This window comes from Schistocerca serialis, chromosome 10 (assembly GCF_023864345.2).
Source record: "Schistocerca serialis cubense isolate TAMUIC-IGC-003099 chromosome 10, iqSchSeri2.2, whole genome shotgun sequence".
Taxonomy (NCBI): Eukaryota; Metazoa; Arthropoda; class Insecta; order Orthoptera; family Acrididae; genus Schistocerca; species Schistocerca serialis.
The window spans coordinates 124,640,859-124,667,623 of NC_064647.1; the positions used below are offsets into that span (position 1 = coordinate 124,640,859).

The 26,765-nt window shown below is 45.4% G+C and overlaps 1 protein-coding gene across 1 annotated transcript in view; it reads left to right on the top strand.

The window, feature by feature from the left end:
• The window catches only part of LOC126424596 (ammonium transporter Rh type A-like), a 188,116-nt gene that overhangs the window by 72,135 nt on the left and 89,216 nt on the right, over window positions 1-26,765 (top strand). Inside the window, exon 3 of the mRNA XM_050087336.1 lies at window positions 6,882-7,032. Within this exon, the coding sequence (XP_049943293.1) occupies window positions 6,882-7,032 (151 nt within the window). The remainder of the gene's footprint in view (window positions 1-6,881; window positions 7,033-26,765) is intronic.

The window sequence follows — 26,765 nt, forward strand, 5'->3', positions numbered from 1 at the left end:
AAATGAAAACGAAACTGGCGAGATAATCCCATCGCCCATAGAATTAACGAAGTAATAATCCTCTAAGATAGATCACGTGTTTTCTAATTTTCCAATAATTTTTCATACAAGGTTCACACAATTCCCATGTTACCAATTGCCATATTATCAGTATCATAGAACAGTCCACTCTAGTGATGCCCAGAAGGCCAATGTCAAATCTTGGGTATAGGCAAGTCAAGGGTAGTTTGTAAGCCCGAGTGACAAGGATCCAGGGGTAAACTCAGGCAATTCCTGGACGGGGTGCCTTAGTCAACCCGGAACACCTTATGATAACCATGAACCATTGCAACTTTCAGAAATCTTGCAAAGGTAATGGTATATTTCCGGTCAGATTCCGCCAGGCGGTGCTGGCTCACAGGTAGTCCATGAAAGAGACAGCATCGGTGAGGGAAAGGTCATAGATCGTGAAAATGGTGTGGCCGAAGAGCCACACCATTGCGTTACGTCGTGTTCGGGGGTTGGTCTGAAAACCAGGGGTAAGGAACCAGTCGATTGACACATTGTCTGGTGTCGTCCCACCGATCAGCGCTAATAGCACACGTGCAAGGTCCCACACTTCTGTGACGTGAGGGCATAAGAGACATTGCTCTCTGGTGTCTACGTCACCACATCGGCCGCAAGCAGCCGAGGGCCGTAGGCGGATGGCCGCCAGGCGATGATTAGTGGGTATTAAATTGTTTACGACACGATACCATAGCGCTGAAACTTCCGTGGGAAGGGCTGGGTTGTTGATATTAGCCCAAGCTTGGTGCCAGATGACCGACGGTCGTCTGTCCTCTAATTTATGTGGTGTGGGCTGGCCTCGAAGTGCCTGGTAAAGACGCTTCGACATGCGTGCCTTGTCAGTGGTCACTGTTAGGACGTAACTTTGATTGAGGTAATAGTCCTTGACTGTCGTCATCCGGAACGGAATATGTGTCAAACATACTGGTGCACGCGCCGATTGTGGGCGATAACGGTCGAAAAGAACCGCTGTTGTCCCACCTGGGTCAGTTTCACGCAAAGTGGCGATACAGTGAATCAGGAGGGCCGCACATATGCGGGGAAAGTCAATGAGTCCAAGGCCACCATCGACCTTTGGTAGTGTACAAGTCTGTGCATCAGCTTTGAACAGTGCATGCCGCCACAAGAGCCAATATACTGTTTGTGAGATGGCTCTGCCGGTTTGTTTCGGTAGCGTAAGGAGTTGTGCTACATACGTCAAGGGTAGGCGGAGAAGTGGATGAGCAGGCCGCTGTGGCCGAGAGGTTCTAGGCGCTTCAGCCCGGAACAGCGCTGCTGCTACGGTCGCAGGTTCGAATCCTGCCTCGAGCGTGGAGGTGTGTGATGCCCTTAGGTTAGTTAGGTTTAAGTAGTTCTAAGGTCTAGCGGACTGATGACCACCGATGTTAAGTCCCATAGTGCTCAGAGCCATTTTTTGAGAAAAGTTGAAATTGCAACCAAGACTGTTTCTAACAATTACAGTTTTATACACTCACTTTCAGAAAAAACAGAAGATCTTGAACGACCAGAGATACGACATTCATATTCATAGGACATGTTCATGAGTTTGTTCTGCAGAAATGATTACCATTTGAACCATGTCGGTCCACAGGTTAAAGGTCAACATCGATATCGCGGCGCAACACCACCTACAGGTAAAATGTGCCTGCGGCTCTCGTTGTCGCTGTAAACCGAAGGTAATGGATCAGTGAGACTGGAGCAGCCGCGCAGGATGCCTCGCCGACGTATGCGTGAACCGTACCGTCAAATCAGTGAGCTTGAAAGAGAGCGCATTATTCGAAGGAGAGAATGTGATGCATCCATCCGGGAAGTTACTGCTCGTGTGGGACGAAGTGTTTCGACACTGCAGCGGGTATGTGCAGAATGGTTGACGGGAGGCCGTAGAACACGATGAGATGTGTCAGATCGCACCATCCAGGCCACCCCCGGGCAATACCGATGCCTCATCCGAATGGAAGTTTAACGAAGGTTATGTTGGGCTGATATATTCGACGATGCCCTTTGGCTACACTGACTGAAGGATCCTTCTAAGAAATACCAAATTAAAATAACCTGAACATGCCTAAATAAGGCGAAACGCGTAGCTGAAAAATATAAAAGTTAAAATTGCAACCAAGTCTGTTTTTGACCATTACTGGTAAGCACTGTTTTGCTGTATGCCACATATGGATTGGAAGAATTTGTATAAAAATGTGTGATGATACGCTACGCCCGTGTTATGAAAATGTTAACGTCTGGTGACTACTTTTTTTGAAATCATACTAAAAACAGGAACAAACAAACAAATGATGCAGCAGCTACCCATGCCTTTTGCGATCAGTCATCAAAAATATTTTCGGACAAATATTTGAAAAATGCTAGCTAATATTGTTTGTGGATATTAACAAACTCGAATGATCTGGGTTGAGTGAAAAAGCGGGAAGGTATATTTATCTGGTTACCGACACATTTTGTCTTTCTATTTTTTCTCGTATTAACACTAGTAAATAATTTTTGTCCGTTGTGGACGCTTTAGAGCACTGCAAATGTAGAAACTGGAGGTTAATCTGTAATGAATTATCTGCAACCAGTCTCTTTCATTAGTAACTTATGTAACCAATATTAGAGTCTTAGAACGTTATTACAACAACAAAAATGATTTACTTCGTGAGCGAGACACAGTCAAACCGTTTCCGTTTCTGCCATTCAAAAAAATTTCATTTTTCCTGTCAGGGAGTAATTATCTCATGGATTATCCAGTTCCTCGCATAAATGTAACTGGCATGCACTGGTAGTAGAAATGCGTGGTAAATATAACGCACATGCATCCCCAGCACTGACGTCCAATATGGAGACAGACTAAAAGATGGTGACAGACTACTCGCCGCCAAATGTTTCTTAATATAAGTGGCAATCGCTCAGTAGGAAACAGATAATTTAGCAAAACAGGAGTCACAATAGCAGCTTCAGTTTCTGTTCTCTGGATACAATTACACTATTTACATAACTTGCGCTATCTAGATTTATCATTCACTCAGCAAACATTTATTCCTTCTCTATTGCCGGTCGGGGTGGCCGGGCGGTTCTAGGTCTGGAACCGCGCGACCGCTACGGTCGCAGGTTCGAATCCCGCCTCGGGCATGGATGTGTGTGATGTCCTTAGGTTAGTTAGGTTTAAGTAATTCTAAATTCTAGGGGACTGATGACCTCAGATGTTAAGTCCCATTGTGCACAGAGCCATTTGAACCTTCTCTATCTGTCTGTCTGTCTCTCTCTCCCTCCCTCCCTCCCTCCCTCCCTCCCTCCCGCCCTCCCTCCATCTCTCTCTCTCTCCCTCCCTCCCTCCCTCTCTCTCTCTCTCTCTCTCTCTCTCTCTCTCTCTCTCTCTCTCTCTCTCTCTCTCTCTCTCCCTCCCTCTCCACCTCTCACTCAGCACACCCACACATAAATACCATTTCAGTCCCACAGTTAGCCAGTTATGACCAACGTTTTCGGGAGGTTTACCTTGATTATCAGACAAATGTAGGAAACTAAAGTCCTTTCCAAGACATTCCCAGTTGGGAACTCCTCAGCTCCGTTTCCTACCTACTGGGAAACTTCTCTGAAAGTAGCATACCATACTCTCTAAAATCAATACAAAGGAAATTCACTAATGGCCACCTTTTAACATACAGGGCAAACATTAATAAAACCAACAAACTACAGAAAGAAAGGTCCCATGAACACGTGTCCGGAGATACATCATTACCACTGTAGGTGGCGCTGACGAATGACAGTTGCTCTGGCCGCGTGCCGTCAGTTCCTTGTGTCTTTCAGGCTGTGATTGACGCAGAGTACTGTAAGTAGCAGAATGGTCCGATATTCATGTCGGGAACAAGCCGAGATGGTGTCTTTGTATGGCCAAGCAGATGGAAACGGGAAACGGCCGAGGGGCAGGACTGCTATACCAAAACAAGTACCTTGACGCAATATTTCAAGCCCTTTTTTGGCGTTTCTGTGATCGTGGGTCGTCTCAGACAGACGAACGTGCAGGGAGGTGACGGACAGCGCGAACACCAGATTTGGAGGCCCGGGTTCTACAGGATATTGAGAGAACCCTAGCAGAAGATGCACGCAAACGGCCCGCCAATATGGTGTAAGTAAAGTACGATTATTCGTATTTTTATCACCTGCAACGAGTGCAAAGATCATCCGCAGCAAATTTTCGTCTACCGGAAGGATTTTGTCGACGGTTTTTGCACCAGACTATCACAATTATGGGATTTCTGTCTTCATTCCTCTTTACCGACGAAGAAATCTTTTCCAGAACTAGCATCATCAGTCTGCATAATCGTCATCTGTGGGCTACAGACAATCCTCGGGCAACGGTCCGGGCGTCTTACCAGCATCTGTTCAGAATCAACGTGTGGGCAGGTGACACATGCACGGACCGGCTATTATTCGACAACGCCTCGATGGAGGAACATATCTGGACTTATTGTGGAACACTCTGTCTGGGCTGCTTGAGAATATGCCTTTGGCAGTACGACAGGTTTTGTGCTACCTACATGATAGAGCACGAACCCACTAGCACATTACAGTTCGCTGATACCTCGACAACACCCTCCCCGGACTTTGGATACGATATGGAGGCATGCTCTCCTAGATCACCGGACTTAAACCGCCTCCATTTTTACCTCTGGAAACATCGGAAAAGCGTGTGTATGCTGAACCAGTTCTTGAAGTGCGAACCCTTCAACATCGTGTTCACGACGCCTCTGCCGCTACTTGGAGAGTTGCCGGAATGTGCGAAAGAGTGCGACAATCCATGATTCGACGTATAAACGAGTGCATTACATCCCATTGAGAACATTTCGAACATCTGTTGCAAGATGGATGCTATGCAGCTCTGTATTTGTTGTCAGTTCACGCACATCGTCCGTTCCCGGACATACGTTCATAGGACCATTCTTCCTCCATTTGCAGTCAGGTATCAGTTCCTGCTTTTTGTCGGTTTTATTAATATTCACCCTTTATATCTGTATTTTTTGTACTTTAGTGTGTAGTATTCAGGAACTGCTATATTTTATTGTCTTCGAAAACCCTATTAAAGGTATCCTTGATCCAATTATAATCTTCGAAAATAATTATGACAGAGTAGATCGCAATTCCAATCCCAAAGAAAGCAGGTGTTGAAGTGAAAATTACCGAACTATCAGTTTAATAACTCACAGCTGCAAAATACTAACACGAATTCTTTACAGACGAATGGAAAAACTCGTAGAAGCCGACCTCGGGGAAGATCAGCTTGGATTCCGTAGAAATATTGGAACACGTGAGGCGATACTGACGCTACGACTTATCTTAGAAGATAGATTAAGGAAAGGCAAACCTACGTTTCTAGCATTTGTTGACTTAGAGAAAGCTTTTGACAATGTTGATTGGAATACTCTCTTTCAAATTCTGAAGGTGGCAGAGGTAAAATACAGGGAGCGAAAGGCTATTTACAATTTGTACAGAAACCAGATGGCGGTTATAAGAGTGGAGGGGCATGAAAGGGAAGCAGTGGTTGGGAAGGGAGTGAGACAGGGTTGTAACCTCTCCCCGATGTTATTCAATCTGTATATTGAGCAAGCACTAAATGAAACAAAAGACCAATTCCGAGTAGGCATTAAAATCCATGGAGAAGTAATAAAAACTTTGAGCTTTGCCGATGACATTGTAATTCTCTCAGAGACAGCAAAGGACTTGGAAGAGCAGTTGAACGGAATGGACAGTGTCTTGAGAGGAGGATATAAGATGAACATCAACAACAGCAAAACGAGGATAATGGAATGTAGTCGAATTAAGTCGGGAGATGCTAAGTTAATTAGATTAGGAAATGAGACACTTACAGTAGTAAAGGACTTTTGGTATTTGGCGAGCAAAATAACTCATAATGGTCGAAGTAGAGAAGATATAAAATGTAGACTGGCAATGGCAAGGAAAGCGTTTCTGAAGAAGAGAAATTTGTTAACATCGAGTATAGATTTAAGTGTCAGGAATTCGTTTCTGAAAGTATTTGTATGGAGTGTAACCATGTATGGAAGTGAAACATGGACGATAAATAGTTTGGACAAGAAGACAATAGAAGCATTCGAAATGTGGTGCTACAGAAGAATGCTGAAGATTAGATGGGTAGATCATATAACTAATGCGGAGGTATTGAATTCAATTGGGGAGGAGTTTGTGTCACACCTTGACAAGGAGGGGGGACCGGTGGTAGGACATGTTCGGAGGCATCAAGGGATCACAAATTTAGCATTGGAGGGCAGCGTGGAGGGTAAATATCGTAGAAGGAGACCAAGAGATGAATAAACTAAGCAGATTCAGAAGGATGTAGGTTGCAGTAAGTACTGGGAGATCAAGCAGCTTGCACAGGATAGAGTAGCATGTAGAGCTGCATCAAACCAGTCTCAGGAATGAAGACCACAACAACAACTGATCGCAAGGCACATATATCCAAAAGTGACCAGTTTCGAACATTACATGATCGTCTTCGGACCTAGATATTGTGATCGACAATGACTATGCATGGAGCAGGAAACGCTGAATATCGGTTGTCAGCTTCACGTCTGAAGGTGATCATGTAATGATCGAAATCTTTGAATAAATGTGCCTTGATATCTAGACTGTTATAATTGTTTCGGAAAGCTATATTTTATGTCTGCTACAGCAGTAACTGTTAATGAAGCTGGCTGTTTAGTTCGGTTGCATAGGGCCATAAACAAGTGATAAGTAACGACAAACACAGCATCTGTGGCTACAGCCTACTGGTATTTAGTATTGCTACTTGAGAGTTCGTCATGACGGCTTTGTTATTGTGTGGTGTTTGGCAGTTTGGTGCGTGCAGACTTGACGGTGTGCACCGTGCTGATATCGGCGGGCCTGCTGCTGGGGACGCTGACGCCCCTCCAGATGGTCGTGATGGGAATCATCGAGACGGCCGTCAGCACGGCCACCCAGCGCATCGGCACCAGAGTCATCAAGGTGAGGCCCTGCGTGCAGCGGCGCAGTCGGCTCCATCCGAGTGCGTGCGAAGAATATACCGGCTGAATCACCTAAAACTTGCACCGCAAATATTTGCAGAACTGGAAGGTGTTATCGATGTGTGGTTTTCACAGAATGGATTGGTACTCAGGGACTCGTATTGTTGGCCGATAAACAGACTGTAACAACACTAGAGAATGGACATACACATTTTTAAATGGAACAATACCTATTGGTTTTTTTTTTCGGTCATCAGTCTACTGACTGGTTTGATGCGGCCCGCCAAGAATTCCTTTCCTCTGCTAACCTCTTCATCTCAGAGTAGCACTTGCAACCTATGTCCTCAATTATTTGCTTGACGTATTCCAATCTCTGACTTCCTCTACGGTTTTTGCCCTCTACAGCTCCCTCTAGTACCATGGAAGTCATTACCTCATGTCTTAGCAGATGTCCTATCATCCTGTCCCTTCTCCTTATCAGTGTTTTCCACATATTCCTTTCCTCGATTCTGCGTAGAATCTCCTCATTCCTTACCTTATCAGTCCACCTAATTTTCAACATTCGTCTATAGCACCACATCTCAAATGCTTCGATTCTCTTCTGTTCCGGTTTTCCCACAGTCCATGTTTCACTACCATACAATGCTGTACTCCAGACGTAAATCCTCAGAAATTTCTTCCTCAAATTAAGGCCGGTATTTGATATTAGTAGTCTTCTCTTGGCCACAAATGCCTTTTTTGCCATAGCGAGTCTGCTTTTGATGTCCTCCTTGCTCCGTCCGTCATTGGTTATTTTACTGCCTAGGTAGCAGAATTCCTTAACTTCATTGACTTCGTGACCATCAATCCTGATGTTAAGTTTCTCGCTGTTCTCATTTCTACTACTTCTCATTACCTTCGTCTTTCTCCGATTTACTCTCAAACCATACTGTGTACTCATTAGACTGTTCATTCCGTTCAGCAGGTCATTTAATTCTTCTTCACTTTCACTCAGGATACCAATGTCATCAGCCAATCGTATCATTGATGTCCTTTCACCTTGTGTTTTATTCCACTCCTGAACCTTTCTTTTATTTCCATCATTGCTTCCTCTATGTACAGATTGAAGAGTAGGGGCGAAAGGCTACAGCCTTGTCTTACACCTTTCTTAATACGAGCACTTCGTTCTTGATCGTCCACTCTTATTATTCCCTCTTGGTTGTTGTACATATTGTATATGACCCGTCTCTCCCTATAGCTTACCGCTACTTTTTTCAGAATCTCGAACAGCTTGCACCATTTTATATTGTCGAACGCTTTTTCCAGATCGACAAATCCTATGAAAGTGTCTTGATTTTTCATTAGCCTTGCTTCCATTATTAGCCGTAACGTCAGAATTGCCTCTCTCGTCCCTCTGCTTTTCCTAAAGCCAAACTGATCGCATTCTCAATTTTCTTTTCCACCTATTGATATCAACAGACTAAAAGCAGGGTAAATTAGGATGTCTGTAGAGTTTGTTGCAGGATTCTAGTGCAAGTCGTTTACGAGAAATCGTACTTGAGTTGCCGAGAGAATAATGCACCGCATTTTTTTCTTCAGCTGTTCTTTATGGAACATAATGTGAATTATACACACGTAACAGTGGTGTTTTATCTACACACCCTATTTTTCCACGTAATCTGCATCCCGTTCTATGGCTTTCCTCCAGCGCGGAACAAGGGCGTGTACGCCCTGTCGGTACCAATCCTTGTGCTGGTGGCGGAGCCATTGCTTCTCTGTGTGAATCACTTCCTCATCGCCCTTAAAACGTCTTCCACGAATGGCATCCTTTAATGGCCCAAACAAGTGGAAGTATGACGGGGCTAGGCCAGAGCTGTAGGGTGGATGGGACAACAATGTCCGACCCTGTTTTGCGATGTGTTCAGCAGTCCTCAGACTTGTGTGTGGCCGAGCGTTATCGTGTTGCAGCAAAACATCTCCTGTAGTCGCCGAAAGCGCGTGTAGAGTTTCCTTAATGTAGTGACATATGCTTCTGAATTAATGCCACCGCCTCTTGACATCACATGAGTGAAAATTACACCTTCATAGTCCCATAATTCGGTGGTTATTGTGGTGTCACCGCCAGACACCACACTTGCTAGGTGGTAGCCTTTAAATCGGCCGCGGTCCGGTAGTACACGTCGGACCCGCGTGTCGCCACTATCAGTGATTGCAGACCGAGCGCCGCCACACGGCAGGTCTAGAGAGACGTCCTAGCACTCGCCCCAGTTGTACAGCCGACTTTGCTAGCGATGGTTCACTGACAAATTACGCTTTCATTTGCCGAGACCATAGTTAGCATAGCCTTCAGCTACGTCAATTGCTACGACCTAGCAAGGCGCCATTATCATTTGCTATTTATCTTGTGATGCATGTACCGTCAGACCGATGTTCACAAATTACGGATTAAAGTTAAGTATTCCATAAGCTCCGTACATTTTTTACTAGACTCAATTCCTGTAGCTGTTCCAGACCTCACGCCAGCCTGCGTGAGCTTAAACACGTGCCTTTCGGCTATCTCCTAGTGGCTTGGCTGTCTTGCCAAGTCACAACAATTATGACCTCGCCGGCGGAAGCAGTTGCTTCGAATTTTTTATTCTGTGGGGAGTGGGAATGCGCCATTTCATCAACTGTCGTTTTGTTTCGGACTGAAAATGGTGAACCCAGGGTTCACCACCAGTCACAATCCAGGACAAGAAGGCCTCCCCCTCAGCTTCAAAAGGTTGCAAAAAATCAAGACAAATGTTTTTCCTGTGCTATTCGTGATTCGCCTGGCAGTCGTAACGCGTCTGTCCTCGCGAGTGACAACAGCAGCTCGCTGCAACATGTCAGGTGTGACAGCCGTGGATGGTCTCCCCGACGCGCTGCAAATCGTTGAGCTCCGCCGAACCTCCTTCTGGTGACCTCACACTCCGTGCCCAGTGACCAACAGTACTTCTGTCGACAGCAGGTGCTCCATAGACTTTGCACAGGCGTTTGTGAATATCCTCCACAGTTTCTTTCTCTGCACTGAGAAATTCGATGACGGCACGTTGCTTGTAACGTACATCACTTACAGACGACATTTTGACACTGCCTGCAGATACGCCATCTGTCGGAAGTGACGAACACTTGACGCACTCGCTCAGGAGACTTCACGTAATACATACGTAACGTTTTCGCATTCGTAGCACTGTTTTCGGCCGAGAAAAAATGCGGTGCATTACTTTCTGGGCAACCATTGTGTTTTGAAAAGTTTCTACACCAGCACTTATTTGTGCCATTCAAACTGCGTAGTTGCTAAGTACGATGTTATTATGTTTGCTTACGGTATGCTTGTGTGTAGAGTGCTTTGCTGTCCTTCGTGTGTGACAGTCCAAGAGTAGGTCGTGAGCGGACGAAAAGTCGACGTGCTCATGGTGCAAGGGGAATGCAGGAAGAATGCAGTTCGTTCTTGTACGGTGTATGCGGCAAGATATCCCAATAGACGTCAACCATCTCTGCAGTTACTTATCAACCTCTTCAAACAGTTATGTACAAATGGGATTATAAAACCTACACAACGTAATAGAAGGAAACACGTGACGACAAAAGAGGCGGAAATTAATGTTCTTGCTACTGTTGCAGCTGATCCGCATGTTACCTCCCGCGCAATAGCTCGAGGTAGTGGCATGAGTAAGGCAAGTGTCCCACACATTGTGCATAGGTTCCATCCCTATTACATCTCTCTCCATCAAGGGCTGCGTGAAAACAGTTATTAGTATCGTGTTAACTTCTGTACACGGACGTTGAGACAGGATACTGCAGATGTATCATGTATTTTGTTTAGTAATGAAACCACATTTACTAATCAGTGCCAAGTAAACCAGTGAAACATGTACTATTGGTCTGTTGACCATCCCCATTGGTTTCGTCAGCGTCCACAGAGTGTGGTGTAGGATAGTGAACCATCTTCTCACAGGCCTGCGTTTCACTGGAAGCACAAAAATATTGCGGTCTTCTAACAGACCATCTTCCATGGATGCTACAAGACGTTCCTCTGCAGACTGGGAGGAAACAATGTTGCCAACATGATGGCTGTCCAGCATGTCTTCACGAGTTGTTTCCAAATCGTTGGATTGGACACAGAAGACCTGTACCTTGGTCGGACCATTCCCTGGATTTGATAGGTCTAGATATTTTTCTGCGGGGAAAACTGAGAGGCACTGTCTGCAAGAGCATACCAACTACACCCCATGACGTACAACGACATACACCTGCAGACTGCTCGGACATCCCCGCTCAAATGCTGGCATGTTTGCCGCGGTCATACCAGACCAGACCAGAAGCTTGTATTGCCACTGCCTGTGGTCGTTTTGAACACAATCTGGAAGGGTCAGTTGTCTCGTTGCTATCGAGAATCCACATAATTACTGTATGCACTTGTGTTTTCTGATGTGTTGGCAAATGTGCCAACACCTTGTAGATTGAGGAGGCCGAAATGCACGCTATCTAACGCAGACGGGCGTGAACTCTGGAACAGGATAAGTAGTGAATGCTAATAAGAAAAGTATGCAGCTCCTCGAATACTTAACTTTTATATCGTCCTTTGTTGTATACATCGTTCTTGATGAGACATTTCATACGATAACTATCAAACTACGTAAGGCTAATGGCGCCTTGCTAGGTCGTAGCCATGGACTTAGCTGAAGGCTATTCTAACTGTCTCTCGGCAAATGAGAGAAAGGCTTCGTCAGTGTAGTCGCTAGCAAAGTCGTCGTACAACTGGGACGAGTGCTATTCCGTATCTCGAGACCTGCCTTGTGGTGGCGCTCGGTCTGCGATCACACAGTGGCGACACGCGGGTCCGACATGTACTAAATGGACCGCGGCCGATTTAAGCTACCACCTAGCAAGTGTGGTGTCTGGCGGTGACACCACATTTTCTTTAGTATGTGATACCTCAGGTTGTAACAGGTATGTGCTGCCTGCGATATGTAAGCTATAAGAGAATCTGAGACCAAAGAGCAGTGTTGACTGCAGTACGAACTGTGTAGCAGTAGCAGTAGCAGTAAGTTGTTGCTGGCGGTCAGTCGCCTGTCTGAGCTTGTCAGTCCTGTCTGGTGTATCATGTTGGCTGGGCCGGTCGCGGTGCAGCGATGCCGGAGCCTGAGTATTATTGTATAAGGTAAAAAAGCAGCCTCGCGCATATGTATTAATGTTATCTCAAGTCCCATGTAAATGTTTTAAAAATCTCCTAATAATAATCTTTGTCTAATTTCTAACAAGCATTCATTTCAATTTAAAGAATTTAATATTTTTTTAAATGCATGATCATTCCGATTGTTGCAAAAGAAAAATCATTTACTTCCTTTCATAAATAACAAATGTATACGCCAGCATTGCACAGAGCTGTGCCGGAAAAGAGCTATTGTAAGAGCAGATAGTTGCCGACTTTATCGAGGTGAGAATTTTTGCTTTTTATGCAGAACGATCTTACAGGGCCATGACGCAGCACTGCTGTCGTCCAAATTTTACCTGGTTACTGAATTTATTTTTTATTACGAGGTTTAGGAATTTTTCTGTTTCGAGCGTATATTAAATGAGAAAAGAATTTTGTGGGTACATTAAATGGGAACCAATTTTGTTCAAAAGTTATACAAAAAATAGAATCATATTATTATTATTATTATTAATTAAGTTTTTTTGTGAGTTTACACAAAAATTAGAATCATTAACCAAATAAAATTTAAAAAAATTATTTCGCATGGGGAGGTTACAAGGTATTGTACAAGTTCTATACAGGAACTTCTCAAAATACGATATATTGAAAATGACTTTAGAATCCTGCAACAAACGCCTCTGACATTATAATTTACCCTACATTTAGTTTGTTAATGTCAACAGGCATAGTGTTATTCAAAAAAGTGTGTTTCCGCAAAAAATACACTTTCTAAGTATTATAACAGTCTGTTCATTGGTTAGCAATACGAGTACCTGACTACTAATCCATTCTATGAAAACCGCACATCATCATCAGTTTCCATTTCCGCAGTATTTGCGCGGCAAACGTTAGCTGATTCATCCTGTATACGTGTTGCGAGGACTGAGGTGTGCTTCTCATTCTCGAATACATCTGCCAATGGAAGCAATAAATTTTTATTTTTGTTATTCCGGTTCATGCTGAAAAACAATTTAAGTCAAAGCTCACGTAGACTTGTAGAATAACTTTGTTCGTGTGGCCTTCTAAATTGTGTTCGTGCAATTAGTTCATATTGCAAGATGCCGTGTGTGAGTGTACCAGATCTCCAACAGCAAGATATACTGAGAGGCAGATCGCTTATTGAAATCTGAGTGTCTAATGAAGCTAAGCAAGGGAATTAATTTTGACGCAGTTTGATAGGAAAGAGTCTCTGGCATTGAGTTCCAAATACTGAAATTTCCACAAATATTTTACTGATTGATCACATGAGAAGAACGTGCTACTTACGAAATTAAATAAATTGACCAGGTAAACCCAATAATATTACAAGTTATTGTGCGTGCACAGGTTAGTACAAAACTTCACAACATTTAATTACACACACTTGATGAACATTTAAATGATACATGAAATCGATTGCAACGGAAATAACACTGTCTGGGAAGGCTATCTGATGAGGGTATATATGACCATGACAAAAACACTTCCCAATACATTCATTACACACAATGGAGCCGTATGAGTACATTGGGTACATGATCGAAAGAAACTACACATGCACTATGCCTGTGAACTCAGTCGTGGTGAACCTCAGTGAATTTGCGTGAGTCCAGGAAAGCCCTAACATTGCTGCAACCTAATCTACCGAAACTGCTGTACGATCTTACCGCAATTGTGAGCATACGCGATGACTGCACGCTTGTCGTTGGAGATCATCAGAGTTCGGACTGTTACCTGTCTACCTGCAGATATCACCTCCGCTTCTCACTGTTCCAAAGGCTGAGACTGTCGTACCGTATCAAGAAGAAAATGAAATAGATTCTGCCTAGCCTGTATCAGAAAGTGAAGTGAACACCGCACTCCCAGCGTCTGCTCTGCGCGGGATTTCCGACTAAAGCACCTTGCCCGCAAATGGCAAGATTCTTCGTAGCTTATGCCCATAGCATTTTTGTTAGTTTTGCAGTTTTAGTCCAACCATGAATTGCGTAAAGGACGGATTCCAAGCCAGTATCTGTCAACCTACTCTGTTTTTAAGAGTTCTGGGCCTTGGGTCTCCATCATGATCGCGCTTACCTTTGTCGGCCACTGTCGGATCGTTTTACGTGGAAAAATACTGAAAAATGGCCCACTGTTTTTCAAGAGTTCTCAGGACGTTTGTTTCTGTCTGTGGTGGCGGAATTCCTCCCACGCCACTGTCGTGGCGCCGGAATTTGGCCTCTGCACCTCGCGGTGAAGACGAAACACAGGAAGTCCGTCGGATATATTGACGGAAGAAAAATCGCAACAGCAAAAAATAATTAATGTAGGGTGATTAAATTTCGGGAATACGTTTTTCTAGGTAACAAATTTAAGGTAATACACTTAAGGCAACACGTTAAGCGCAAGTTAAGCCATGGCAAATGTGAAATGCCGGTAGATTAATAACCGATGTTGTGGTGTCACCGCCAGACACCACACTTGCTAGGTGGTAGCCTTTAAATCGGCCGCGGTCCGTTAGTATACGTCGGACCCACGTGTGGCCACTATCAGTGATTGCAGACCGAGCGCCGCCACACGGCAGGTCTAGTCCAGAGAGACTCCCTAGCACTCGCCCCAGTTGCACAGCCGACTTTGCTATCGATGGTTCACTGCCTACATACGCTCTCATTTGAAGAGACGACAGTTTAGCATAGCCTTCAGCTACGTCATTTGCTACGACCTAGCAAGGCGCCATATTCAGTTACTACGAATGTATTCTGAACACCTAATATTGTGAATCATGTACCATCAAGAGTGACGTTCATCATTAATGGATTAAATTTAAGTATCAAACTAATTACGTCCGCTTTCTGAATACTCATTCCTTGTCATGTTCCAGATCTCACGTCAGTATAGTTCTTCCCTCGTCACGCCAGCCTGCGTGAGCTAAGACGCGTGCATTTCGGCCTCCTCTAGTAACACGGTGTTGGCTAATCTGCCAACACAACAGATGTGGCCCCCAGAATGTTGAATGCAAACGTGTGTGCATGGCAGCACCAGTGCCGGTTGTCAGTTTGTGGGACGAAGTTCCACGCCTGCTGCTTGGTCGGTCAGTACACAGATAGTTAATAATGTTTGTGGATGCCGCTGCAGATGTCATCCGATAATCTTCCGTATGCCGCTCTATCGGGACCAGATTTGGTGATCGAGCAGGCCGAGGCAACGTGTCGGCAGTCTACAGAGCGTGATGGATTAGAGCAGCGGTATGTGTGTGTTATCCTGTTGGAAAACACCTCCTGGAATACTGTCGGCTGGGTGGGGTAGCCGCGCGGTCTCGGGCGCCTTGCTGCAGTTTGCACGGCTTCGCCGGTCCGAGGTTCGAGTCTTCCCTCGGGTGTGGGTGTGTGTGTTGTCCTTAGTGTAATCTAGTTTTAGTTAGATTAAGTTGCTCGTTGATACATATCATCGGTAGGTTTTCCGGCTTTACTTCCTGACGCGACAGCGACGACTCTCCAATGAGGTGTGGGCCTTGTGTTTTGCTATTACTGCGAGTCTAAAACTCTCCCCTTTTATGATTAAGACAGCCTGCGCCACCTTTCGGATGGAGTGGGGACGTCAAAGAGTCACAAAAGTTTATATTAAGCAGTCTGTAAAACACGTAAACACCCACTTCAGTTAGCGTGTTAGTTAATGCCTACGCTTTCCGCTAGATGGTGCTGACTTAATGCTGAATAGCTTTGGTTCCGTAAAACCATCACTGATTAGTACTAGGTAAATGAGATAAGTACAACACTCTCGTGTTTCACTGTCACTCTATATTCAAGGATTAAGATAGTGATGGATGATGGTCTATTTAAAAGGTTCCTAGCCTGGAGGAATCTAAATAGTCCGCAAATGCCGATATGCACGTGCTCTACGTCCAGATTCGCAACTAACGGCACACGACACATTCAAAAGTCCACACGTTAATATCTGAATACAGGTACGTCTGAATTCACTCGTATCAGCAGATAATTTGAGTTTCTGTCGTCTATATGTCCGTTAAGTTCCAATCTAGCACTAAAGTCGTAAAATCCCCTTAATACTCCGTTGCTACCAACAGTCAGAGATGGTACACTACATCACTTTCAGTCTCCGTAGTATTCTAACAGTTTATTGTGAATCTTAATACGATAAAGTCCACTCTAATTATTGTCTCTCTGACTGACACGGGTTCCCCGCCCTTTAACGAGACAGTCAAGGAAAAAAGGCGTTAATAATGACGATCAGGCCTTTTTATAGGTTTTTCATCACAAGAGTTTAACGTCACTGCCTTCTCCATGACGGAGCTTCCGTGGCTGTGCTCTATTTAGACGTTAAACTACTTGCTGATATACCAATATACCACAATTTTGATCTGCAATCACCGAACTCTGATTCTACACTATTTTCCCCTCTAATAATTCTATTCTTAATTTTAAATTATTCTTTCTATAGCTTTTATCACTGTAAACTCTACCGAGGTGTTATAACTGACATACAGATATGTAGTCAGGGTGTGTGTGATAACCACGAGTGGGCACCTGCAGTTATACAAAATCGCATCCGAGACCATAACTCCAAGTTTAAGTCCAGCGTGTCTAGCAGGCAGGAAGGTTGGATGCAGATCCTTAACTGGCCTCCTTCTAACCAATACACGGCCATCACTGACACCGAGGCCAGAACCAGCTTTCATCAGAAAAAACAACACACCTCTATCCAGACCTCCAATGATCCTTGACGCTACTGAAGTCGCGAATGGCTGTGGCTTGGGGTCAGTCTAGGTGGTGTCCTTGAAGTAACCGGTTTGTGACAGCTCGTTGTGTCACTGCGGTGCCAACTGCCTTTGAGATTGCTGCTGCAGATGCAGTAGGTGCTGCAGAGCCACACGTCGAACATGATGGTCCACTTTCTATAGTGCCACGTGGGCACGTGGAGCCCGGTCGTCTTGCAACTGTACGTTGCCCTGTCCACCGCTGGCAGCCATCAAATACAGTGGCTACATCCCTGCCAAGTCTTTCTGCAGTATCGCGGAAAGTAGATCCAGATTCTCGTAGTCCTATTGCACGACTTCTCTCCAGCTCAGTGAAGTGTTGATAATAACGTCTTTGTCGCCTTGAAGGTGTTTCTGACTAACACCAACTCACTACGTCCATCCAATCTCGAAGGTAAGTAACGCTCTTGCTGCTCTCATCTGTTGCTTTCCCCTCTTTGGGGAAGTGTAAGGGGGAGTCTGTAGCCTTTCGGCTTTTACTCCCCTGTGAACTTGTGTGTGTGATCTTTCTATAGTTTTTGGTGTCTGTGATTTGTGATGATTGTTGTGAGTGTGTCTGGTACTTGCCTGAGGTAGGCGAGAAGTTTGGTGTTATATGGGAAGGAACAGGATGATGGATTGGGTGTTGGGATTTTCTCTTCGACTTAGTCGTCGAAGATCGTCATAGGGCGCTTGTGCTTATCGCGGGACATGTCATACCGACCTAGGGAGTGGATGAGCGCGTTTCCGGATCTGGAAGAACCCTCATAGAAGGCCCTTGCCAGATCCTGGAAACGCTCTCTCAGGAGTGGGATTTCGGCTGCGGCGTGCAAGTCGTCTCTAGGGAATCCAAGAGGTAAGTGCAGTGCCCTTCTGAGGTGGCGGTTCTGCAGCCTCTGGAGTTTGTCCAGGTGCTGCTTTGCCGCGTATCCCCAGACAGGGCACGCATACTCCATTACTGGCCGGATCAGGGCCTGGTACACATTTACTGCTACTGGGCAGGGTAGGGAGCTGGTTGTGTTCAGGATGGGATATAGGATGGACATTCTGGCGCAGGCCTTCCTGTGGACCTCGTCTATGTGGGGTTTCCACGTAAGACGAGAGTCCAAGGTTACGCCAAGGTACTTGGCGGTTCTGCGCCAGGGGAGTTGGGTTCCATTTAGGTGAAGGTGGAGGGGGGGACGTTGAGGAGGATCGCGCCTTCCGAGCCTGCGGGTAATCAGCATTGCCTGCGTAAGTAACGCTCTTGGCCGTTATAGCGTGTATTTAAAGCAAACCTGATTTGCAGTCTCATAGTGGCGCCACCAGCGCCACTCTTATGCCGCTGGCGGGAAGCTTGAATGGATCTCATCTTTCAGATGCAGAAACACGCATAAAAGCTTTCGCACAACTCCTTCATGATATTGCTATTTTTTCCAGCTATGTATTTTACTTGCTTTCAAACCGGGAGAAGAGACAGACATGTAGATTTGTCCCCACGCCACCCTACTCCCACTTCCACAAATTCTCTTGAACATGCAATGGAGCTTGAAAAGCAGAACGTGTTTTTGCAGAAGGACCGAACAGTAGAGGTAGTCACTCCTCTGCTGGGATGATCCTGGTTCAAATGGCTCTGAGCACTATGGGACTTAACTTCTGAGGTCATCAGTCTGCTAGAACGTAGACGTACTTAACTAATCTAAGGACATCACACACATCCATGCCCAAGGCAGGATTCGAACCTGCGACCGTAGCGGTCGCGCGGTTCCAGACTGTAGCGCCTAGAACCGCTAGGCCACTATGGCCGGCTGGGATGATTCGCTATGATGACATTTCTAATATAGGGGTGGGGGGGGGAGGGGGGGTGGGGGGGGGGGAGGTGGCGAGTCTGCTCGTATTGCGTATTCTTATTTTGCTGGCGGAAGCTGGCCCATTTGTCACAGTAACGCCACACTGGAATCATTCACTGGCCTGTGTCTCCTTGTCGGCGCATCCTCCACCTGCGCACCTCCCCCTCTCTGTGTCCGTGTGCCGTTGACGGGGAAGGGGCGGTGGAGGGGGGGGGGGATTACGAGTCTGCTATTCGCGCTCGACTCTCACCGTTTCCTCAAGACTGCATTTCACAAGTGAGATTCAGGGTGTCCCGTAGATTTTTTCCCCATTAAAAACACGAGCAAGGAAGAAAAAATGGCACGTAGTCATATGTCTTTTATCTTGAAGTTCTAACAACCCTACCACAACAAAGGTCAAAAATTAATTATGATTGTAGTGTTGCTCACGCTGCTAAATATTGCATTTTGTGGCAACAACAACGTTGTGTTATGTGGCAGGTGTCATTAGAGCACAGTTAATTTCATTATTTTCATAATTCCATTATTTCATGAAATAATGGATAAACTAGGAACTCATCTTTTCGTGTTTCCCACGCTGGTCTCGTTGTGAACTCATGGCTCAATTGTCGAAAATCTAGGTGATGATGATTCCAAGCTCGGATACAAAGAGGCCTAGGTGTTATTCTGCGATATTCAAAAGTTTTATAGATGTGTTTCATAAACCATTCTTGAAGATTAAACTTTTGCAAGTTAACAGAATGGTGATGTAAAAAAGTAATCAGCACTCCGAATTTAAGTTACACTTCTTTTTTATTACTTTTGTTGCAATATCACTTCACAATATAAAACATACTTGAAAATATCTTCGTCACTGTTAAAGTTCACATTTCATAAACTGACTACAATTTACGTCTTTTCAACATGACGACCAAAACTTGACTCTCTAATAACCGCTTGCGCGCCCTAAATTCAGTGTTACAAGTACGTCAAAGATCATAGTGACAAAATAATGAATACACATATGAGTAATGTCATTGCAATATAAACATATCGATGTGTCAAAGTACCTCTACATTAATGAAATCAAATCTGAATGTTGTCACAGAAATATGTTAACTATTTTACAGAAACACAGTAGAATATTGCTGGTATCGAGAGGTTGAGGTGAGGTGCCGTAATGGTTACGTAATTCAAGTACCATTACAAAGTGCAGGTAACATGTCCAAGTTTTTGTGTGCAATCTTACAAGTAATGAATTTCGACGTGTGCTCCTTTCGTTGCCTGAAGGATATTCAGGCGACCTCCCAATTACATCCATGCGTTGGTGAACATTTCTTGAGGGATGGGTGTTATGGCGATAATAATGCGGCGATATCGTTCACTGGTGTTTCGTAAACCTTCACATAAAGCCAGCGGAAGTAATCCAGTGGTGTTCTGTCCGATGATCGCAGTGGCCAGTTAATGGGACCACCATGCAGAGTCCACCTTCCCGGAAATGTTGCATCCAAATAGGCGCGGACATCTAGCCCCCAATGAGGTGACACACCCCCAATGAGGTGGCCCACCATCTTGTTCGAAAATTAAGTCCAGAATGTTCTGATTCACTGGCACGACAAATAAGTGCAACATATCAAGATACGTATCGGCTGCGATTCTCGTTCCACTGAAGGAAAAAAGTCCCGTGATTGTATTGCACCACACGTTCGGCTTAGGGCTGTCTCTGAAGATCTTAAACACAGCGTGGGGATTCTCGGACACCACATCCTAGCACTGTGTCGATCGACGATACCATACAGATGAAATGTTGTCTACTCTGATAAAAGGACACGTTTCAGATGGTTGTCATCTTCCTCTGCTTCAGCTAGCACGGCAACAACAACGTCATAACAAGCACTACAATCCTTTGGTTGGAGAGACTGTGCTGTCTGGATGTCTATGCACAGAAAAGAACTTATCTGTGTAGGATGCGGTGCACTAGTGTGTTCGAAATCTGCAGCTCATCGGAGGCTCTGTGGTCTGACTTCTTGGGACTTCACACACAAAGGCGTTCACATTGTCTGAATTTTCCGCTCACTAGGTCCAGGCCTATGCGTTTTGGCGGTCTGCCCCGAAAGCTGAGTGGTCAGCGTGACGGATTGCCGTCCTACGGGCCCGGGTTCGAGCCTCGGCTGGTTCGGGGATTTTCTCTGCTCAGGGCAGATAACGGAATATTCACGTTGGTTTGTAAAATACCACCTGACTTTTGGAAAAAAATCATCCAGACAATTCCGAAGAGTGCAAGAGCTCACAAGTGGGAGAATTACCACACAATCAACTAAACATCTCACGTATCCAAGTTGCTGTCAAAAATAACACACAGAAGAATGGAAAAGAAAACTGGGGATGTGCTAGATGACGATCAGTTTGGCTTTCGGAAAGGTAAAGGCACCAGACAGACAATTCTGACTTTGCGGTTGATAATGGAAGCAAGACTACAGAAAAATCAAGACGCGTTCATAGGATTTGTAGACCTGGAATCGTTAGAAAACGTAAAATGGTGCAAGATATTCGAAATTCCGAGAAAAACAGGGGTAAGGTAATAGGGAGTGAGGAGTAGTACACAATATGTACAAGAGCCAAGGGGTAATAATAAGAGTGGTCGACTAAGAACGAAGTGCTCGGATTATAAAGGCAATAAGACAGGGATGTAATTTTTCGCCCCTACTTTAAGTCTGTGCATCGAAGATGCAGTAATGGAAATAAAAGAAAGTGTCAGGAGTGGGATTAAAATTCAAGGTGGAAGGGTATCAATGATACGATTCGCTGACGACATTGCAATTCTAAGTGAAAGAGAAGGAGAATTTCATGATCTGCTGAATGAAATGGACACTCTAATGAGTAGAGAATATGGATTGAGAGTAAGTAGAAGAAAGACGAATGCAACGAGAAGTATCAGGAATGAGAACAGCAACAAAGTTACCATCAGGACTTATGGTCACGAAGTTAAGGAATTCTTCTACCTAGGCAGCAAGATAACCAATGACGTTCGGAGCAAGGAGGACATCAAAAGCAGACTAGCGATGGCAAAAAGGTCATTCATGGCAAAGAGAAGTCTACTAGTATCAAACATAGGCCTTAATTTGAGGAAGAAATTTCTGAGAACATACGTCTGGAGCGAAGCATTGTATGATAGTGAGAAATGGACTGTGGTAAAACCAGAACAGAAGAGAATCGAAGCATTTGCGATGTGGTGCTACAGACAAATGCTGAAAGTTACACTCCTGGAAATGGAAAAAAGAACACATTGACACCGGTGTGTCAGACCCACCATACTTGCTCCGGACACTGCGAGAGGGCTGTACAAGCAATGATCACGCGCACGGCACAGCGGACACACCAGGAACCGCGGTGTTGGCCGTCGAATGGCGCTAGCTGCGCAGCATTTGTGCATCGCCGCCGTCAGTGTCAGCCAGTTTGCCGTGGCATACGGAGCTCCATCGCAGTCTTTAACACTGGTAGCATGCCGCGACACCGTGGACGTGAACCGTATGTGCAGTTGACGGACTTTGAGCGAGGGCGTATAGTGGGCATGCGGGAGGCCGGGTGGACGTACCGCCGAATTGCTCAACACGTGGGGCGTGAGGTCTCCACAGTACATCGATGTTGTCGCCAGTGGTCGGCGGAAGGTGTACGTGCCCGTCGACCTGGGACCGGACCGCAGCGACGCACGGATGCACGCCAAGACCGTAGGATCCTACGCAGTGCCGTAGGGGACCGCACCGCCACTTACCAGCAAATTAGGGACACTGTTGCTCCTGGGGTATTGGCGAGGACCATTCGCAACCGTCTCCATGAAGCTGGGCTACGGTCCCGCACACCGTTAGGCCGTCTTCCGCTCACGCCCCAACATCGTGCAGCCCGCCTCCAGTGGTGTTGCGACAGGCGTGAATGGAGGGACGAATGGAGACGTGTCGTCTTCAGCGATGAGAGTCGCTTCTGCCTTGGTGCCAATGATGGTCGTATGCGTGTTTGGCGCCGTGCAGGTGAGCGCCACAATCAGGACTGCATACGACCGAGGCACACAGGGCCAACACCCGGCATCATGGTGTGGGGAGCGATCTCCTACACTGGCCGTACACCACTGGTGATCGTCGAGGGGACACTGAATAGTGCACGGTACATCCAAACCGTCATCGAACCCATCGTTCTACCATTCCTAGACCGGCAAGGGAACTTGCTGTTCCAACAGGACAATGCACGTCCGCATGTATCCCGTGCCACCCAACGTGCTCTAGAAGGTGTAAGTCAACTACCCTGGCCAGCAAGATCTCCGGATCTGTCCCCCATTGAGCATGTTTGGGACTGGATGAAGCGTCGTCTCACGCGGTCTGCACGTCCAACACGAACGCTGGTCCAACTGAGGCACCAGGTGGAAATGGCATGGCAAGCCGTTCCACAGGACTACATCCAGCATCTCTACGATCGTCTCCATGGGAGAATAGCAGCCTGCATTGCTGCGAAAGGTGGATATACACTGTACTAGTGCCGACATTGTGCATGCTCTGTTGCCTGTGTCTATGTGCCTGTGGTTCTGTCAGTGTGATCATGTGATGTATCTGACCCCAGGAATGTGTCAATAAAGTTTCCCCTTCCTGGGACAATGAATTCACGGTGTTCTTATTTCAATTTCCAGGAGTGTAGATAGACTGATAGGTAACTGTAGAGGGCAAAAACTGTAGGCGAAAACGGGGATTAGAAGATCTCCATCAAATCGTGGATTGGAAAAGATCCAGCAAATGATTGAGGACGTAGGTTGTACGTGCTACTCTGAGATGAACAGGTTGGCATGGGAGAGAAATTCGTGGCTGGCTGCATCAAACCAGTCAAAAGAATAATGACCCAAAGAATAAATAAATAAAAATAAAACGGCTCTTCCTGTGTCCTTAAACTCCGCATACCACATCTTGCAGCTGGTGGCTGTCCATGGTACGCCCTATGGAAGTTTGTCTCGAGGCTTTTTGGTGACTCTGTCTTGTGGTACCAGAGGAAACATTGGGCTTTGTCCTTGTTTGAATACTTGCTGTTTGAAAATGTTATCCGACACCGATACTGTTGCATCACTGAGCCGAGTAACAAACAAAGGAACTGCAAGTATGTAGGTACACAAAAAGTGAATAGGTCGCATGCAATTCGAGATAAAAATTATTTGTACATATATCATATTTTATGCCTCATGAATGTTTGTAATGAAAGAAAGACTTCTGGGATACAGGTACAACGTCTTTGTCGGCTCACACTGTTAATCAGAGAAGAACAAAGTTGTCTGATCTTATAATCATTGCTATTACTCTCTTATTAGGTCAGAGATGGCCGAACGGTTCTAGGCGCTACAGTCTGGAACCGCGAGACCGCTAAAGTCGCAGCTTCAAATCCTGCCTCGGGCATGGATGTGTGTCATGTCCTTAGGTTAGTTAGGTTTAAATAGTTCTAAGTTCTAGGGGACTGATGACCTCAGGAGTTAAGTCACATAGTGCTCAGAGTCATTTGAACCATTTTTAAGTTCTGTATTTCAGTTCGTTTTTTTATATTTCACACTGACTAGACTTCAGTTATAAACGACTATGTTTTTGCTTTTTGCCCATTGCTTCTCCTGCGTATGAAATCACATGTACAGCATTTCACACATGTATAGCACATACAGGGTGTTACAAAAAGGTACTGCCAAACTTTCAGGAAACATTCCTCACACACAAATAAAGAAAAGATGTTATGTGGACATGTGTCCGGAAACGCTTAATTTCCATGCTAGAGCTCATCGTAGTTTCGTCAGTATGTACTGTACTTACTCGATTCACCGCCAGTTGGCCCAATTGATGGAAGGTAATGTTGACTTCGGTGCTTGTGTTGACATGCGACTCATTGCTCTACAGTACTAGCACCAAGCACATCAGTACGTAGCATCAACAGGTTAGTGTTCATCACGAACGTGGTTTTGCAGTGAGTGTAATGTTTACAAATGCGGAGTTGGCAGATGCCCATTTGATGTACGGATTAGCACGGGGCAATAGCCGTGGCGCGGTACGTTTGTATCGAGACAGATTTCCAGAACGAAGGTGTCCCCACGGGAAGACTTTCGAAGCAATTGATCGGCGTCTTAGGGAGCACGGAACATTCCAGCCTATGAGTCGCGACTGGGGAAGACCTAGAACGACGAGGAAACCTGCAATGGACGAGGCAATTCTTCGTGCAGTTGACGATAACCCTAATGTCAGCGTCAGAGAAGTTGCTGCTGTACAAGGTAACGTTGACCACGTCACTGTATGGAGAGTGCTAAGTGACAACCAGATGTTTGCGTACTATGTACAGCGTGTGCAGGCACTATCAGTAGCTGATTGGCCTCCACAGGTACACTTCTGCGAATGGTTCATCCAACAATGTGTCAATCCTCATTTCAGTGCAAATGTTCTCTTTACGGATGAGGCTTTATTCCAACGTGATCAAATTGTAAATTTTCACAGTCAACATGTGTGGGCTGACGAGAATCCGCACGCAATTGTGCAATCACCTCATCAACACAGATTTTCTGTGAACGTTTGGGCAGGAATTGTTGGTGATGTCTTGATTGGGCCCCATGTTGTTCCACCTACGCTCAATGGAGCACGTTATCATGATTTCATATGGGATACTCTACCTGTGCTGCTAGAACATGTGCCTTTACAAGTACGACACAACATGTGGTTCATGCACAATGGAGCTCCTGCACATTTCAGTCGAAATGTTGGTACGCTTCTCAACAACAGATTCGGTGACCGATGGATTGGTAGAGGCGGACGAATTCCATGGCCTCCACGCTCTCCTTACCTCAACCCTCTTGACTTTCATTTATGGGGGCATTTGAAAGCTCTTGTCTACGCAACCCCGGTACCAAATGTAGAGACTCTTCGTGCTCGTATTGTGGACGGCTGTGATACAATACGCCATTCTCCAGGGCTGCATCAGCGCATCAGGAATTCCATGCGACGGAGGGTGGATGCATGTATCCTCGCTAACGGAGGACATTTTGAACATTTCCCGCATCAAAATGTTTGAAGTCACGCTGGTACGTTCTGTTGCTGTGTGTCTCCAATCCATGATTAATGTGATTTGAAGAGAAGTAACAAAATGAGCTCAAACATGGAAAGTAAGCGTTTCCGGACACATGTCCACATAACATATTTTCTTTCTTTGTGTGTGAGGAATGTTTCCTGAAAGTTTGGCCGTACCTTTTTGTAACACACTGTATATTTAAGATACACTGCTGGACAAAACAGAAGGCGGAACACCCAGAAGGGGAAGAGTAAGCGGAATGAAACTCCACCATGTGAGATGATATGTGATGTTATTTTGATGATTACAAAATCGATTCAGTTTTACAAAGAACTTGGCAGCGCTATGCCACTTATCAGTATGACAATGCCCTCTCTGCCCTGGAAGCATGAGATGATTCGTTTTGCGAATGGTTCGCTAAAGCAACACTGGGCTGAGACTGAAGCAGCAACAGGGAAGTTACAGATTTTGTGACTTTTGCGAGTTCCTAACCAGGAGCGAATCGTACAATTTCATCTGTGTGCTTTGATAGTTTGTTTTTTTGAGTTTCTGCATGTTAATTTAATATCTAATAGACACAGTTCTCGCGTTTTCGTTTGCATCGGAAAGTAAACCAATTTTGTGACGTATTACAAGTTCCAAATCAGGAACGAATTATTTATTCTCACCTGAGAGATTCGGTAGTTCGGGTTTTGAATCTCCGCATATTGATCTAATTTAATAGACACAGTTCTTGTTCATTCGTTAGGGTCTGCAGTAGGATTCCGCAGCACATATCGATAGTTCGTTTTTCTGAGCAGTGAAGTTTTCCAAGATCTTTAGTATGGATAGGGAACATAACTGTTGATTGCAGGTGCGAGCCGAGCTGGTAACACTTCGTTCTCAGCTCCGGGCTGTGATGGCTTCGGTTACACAGCTTGAAGCTGCAGTGGATTGGCATAACTGTTGTG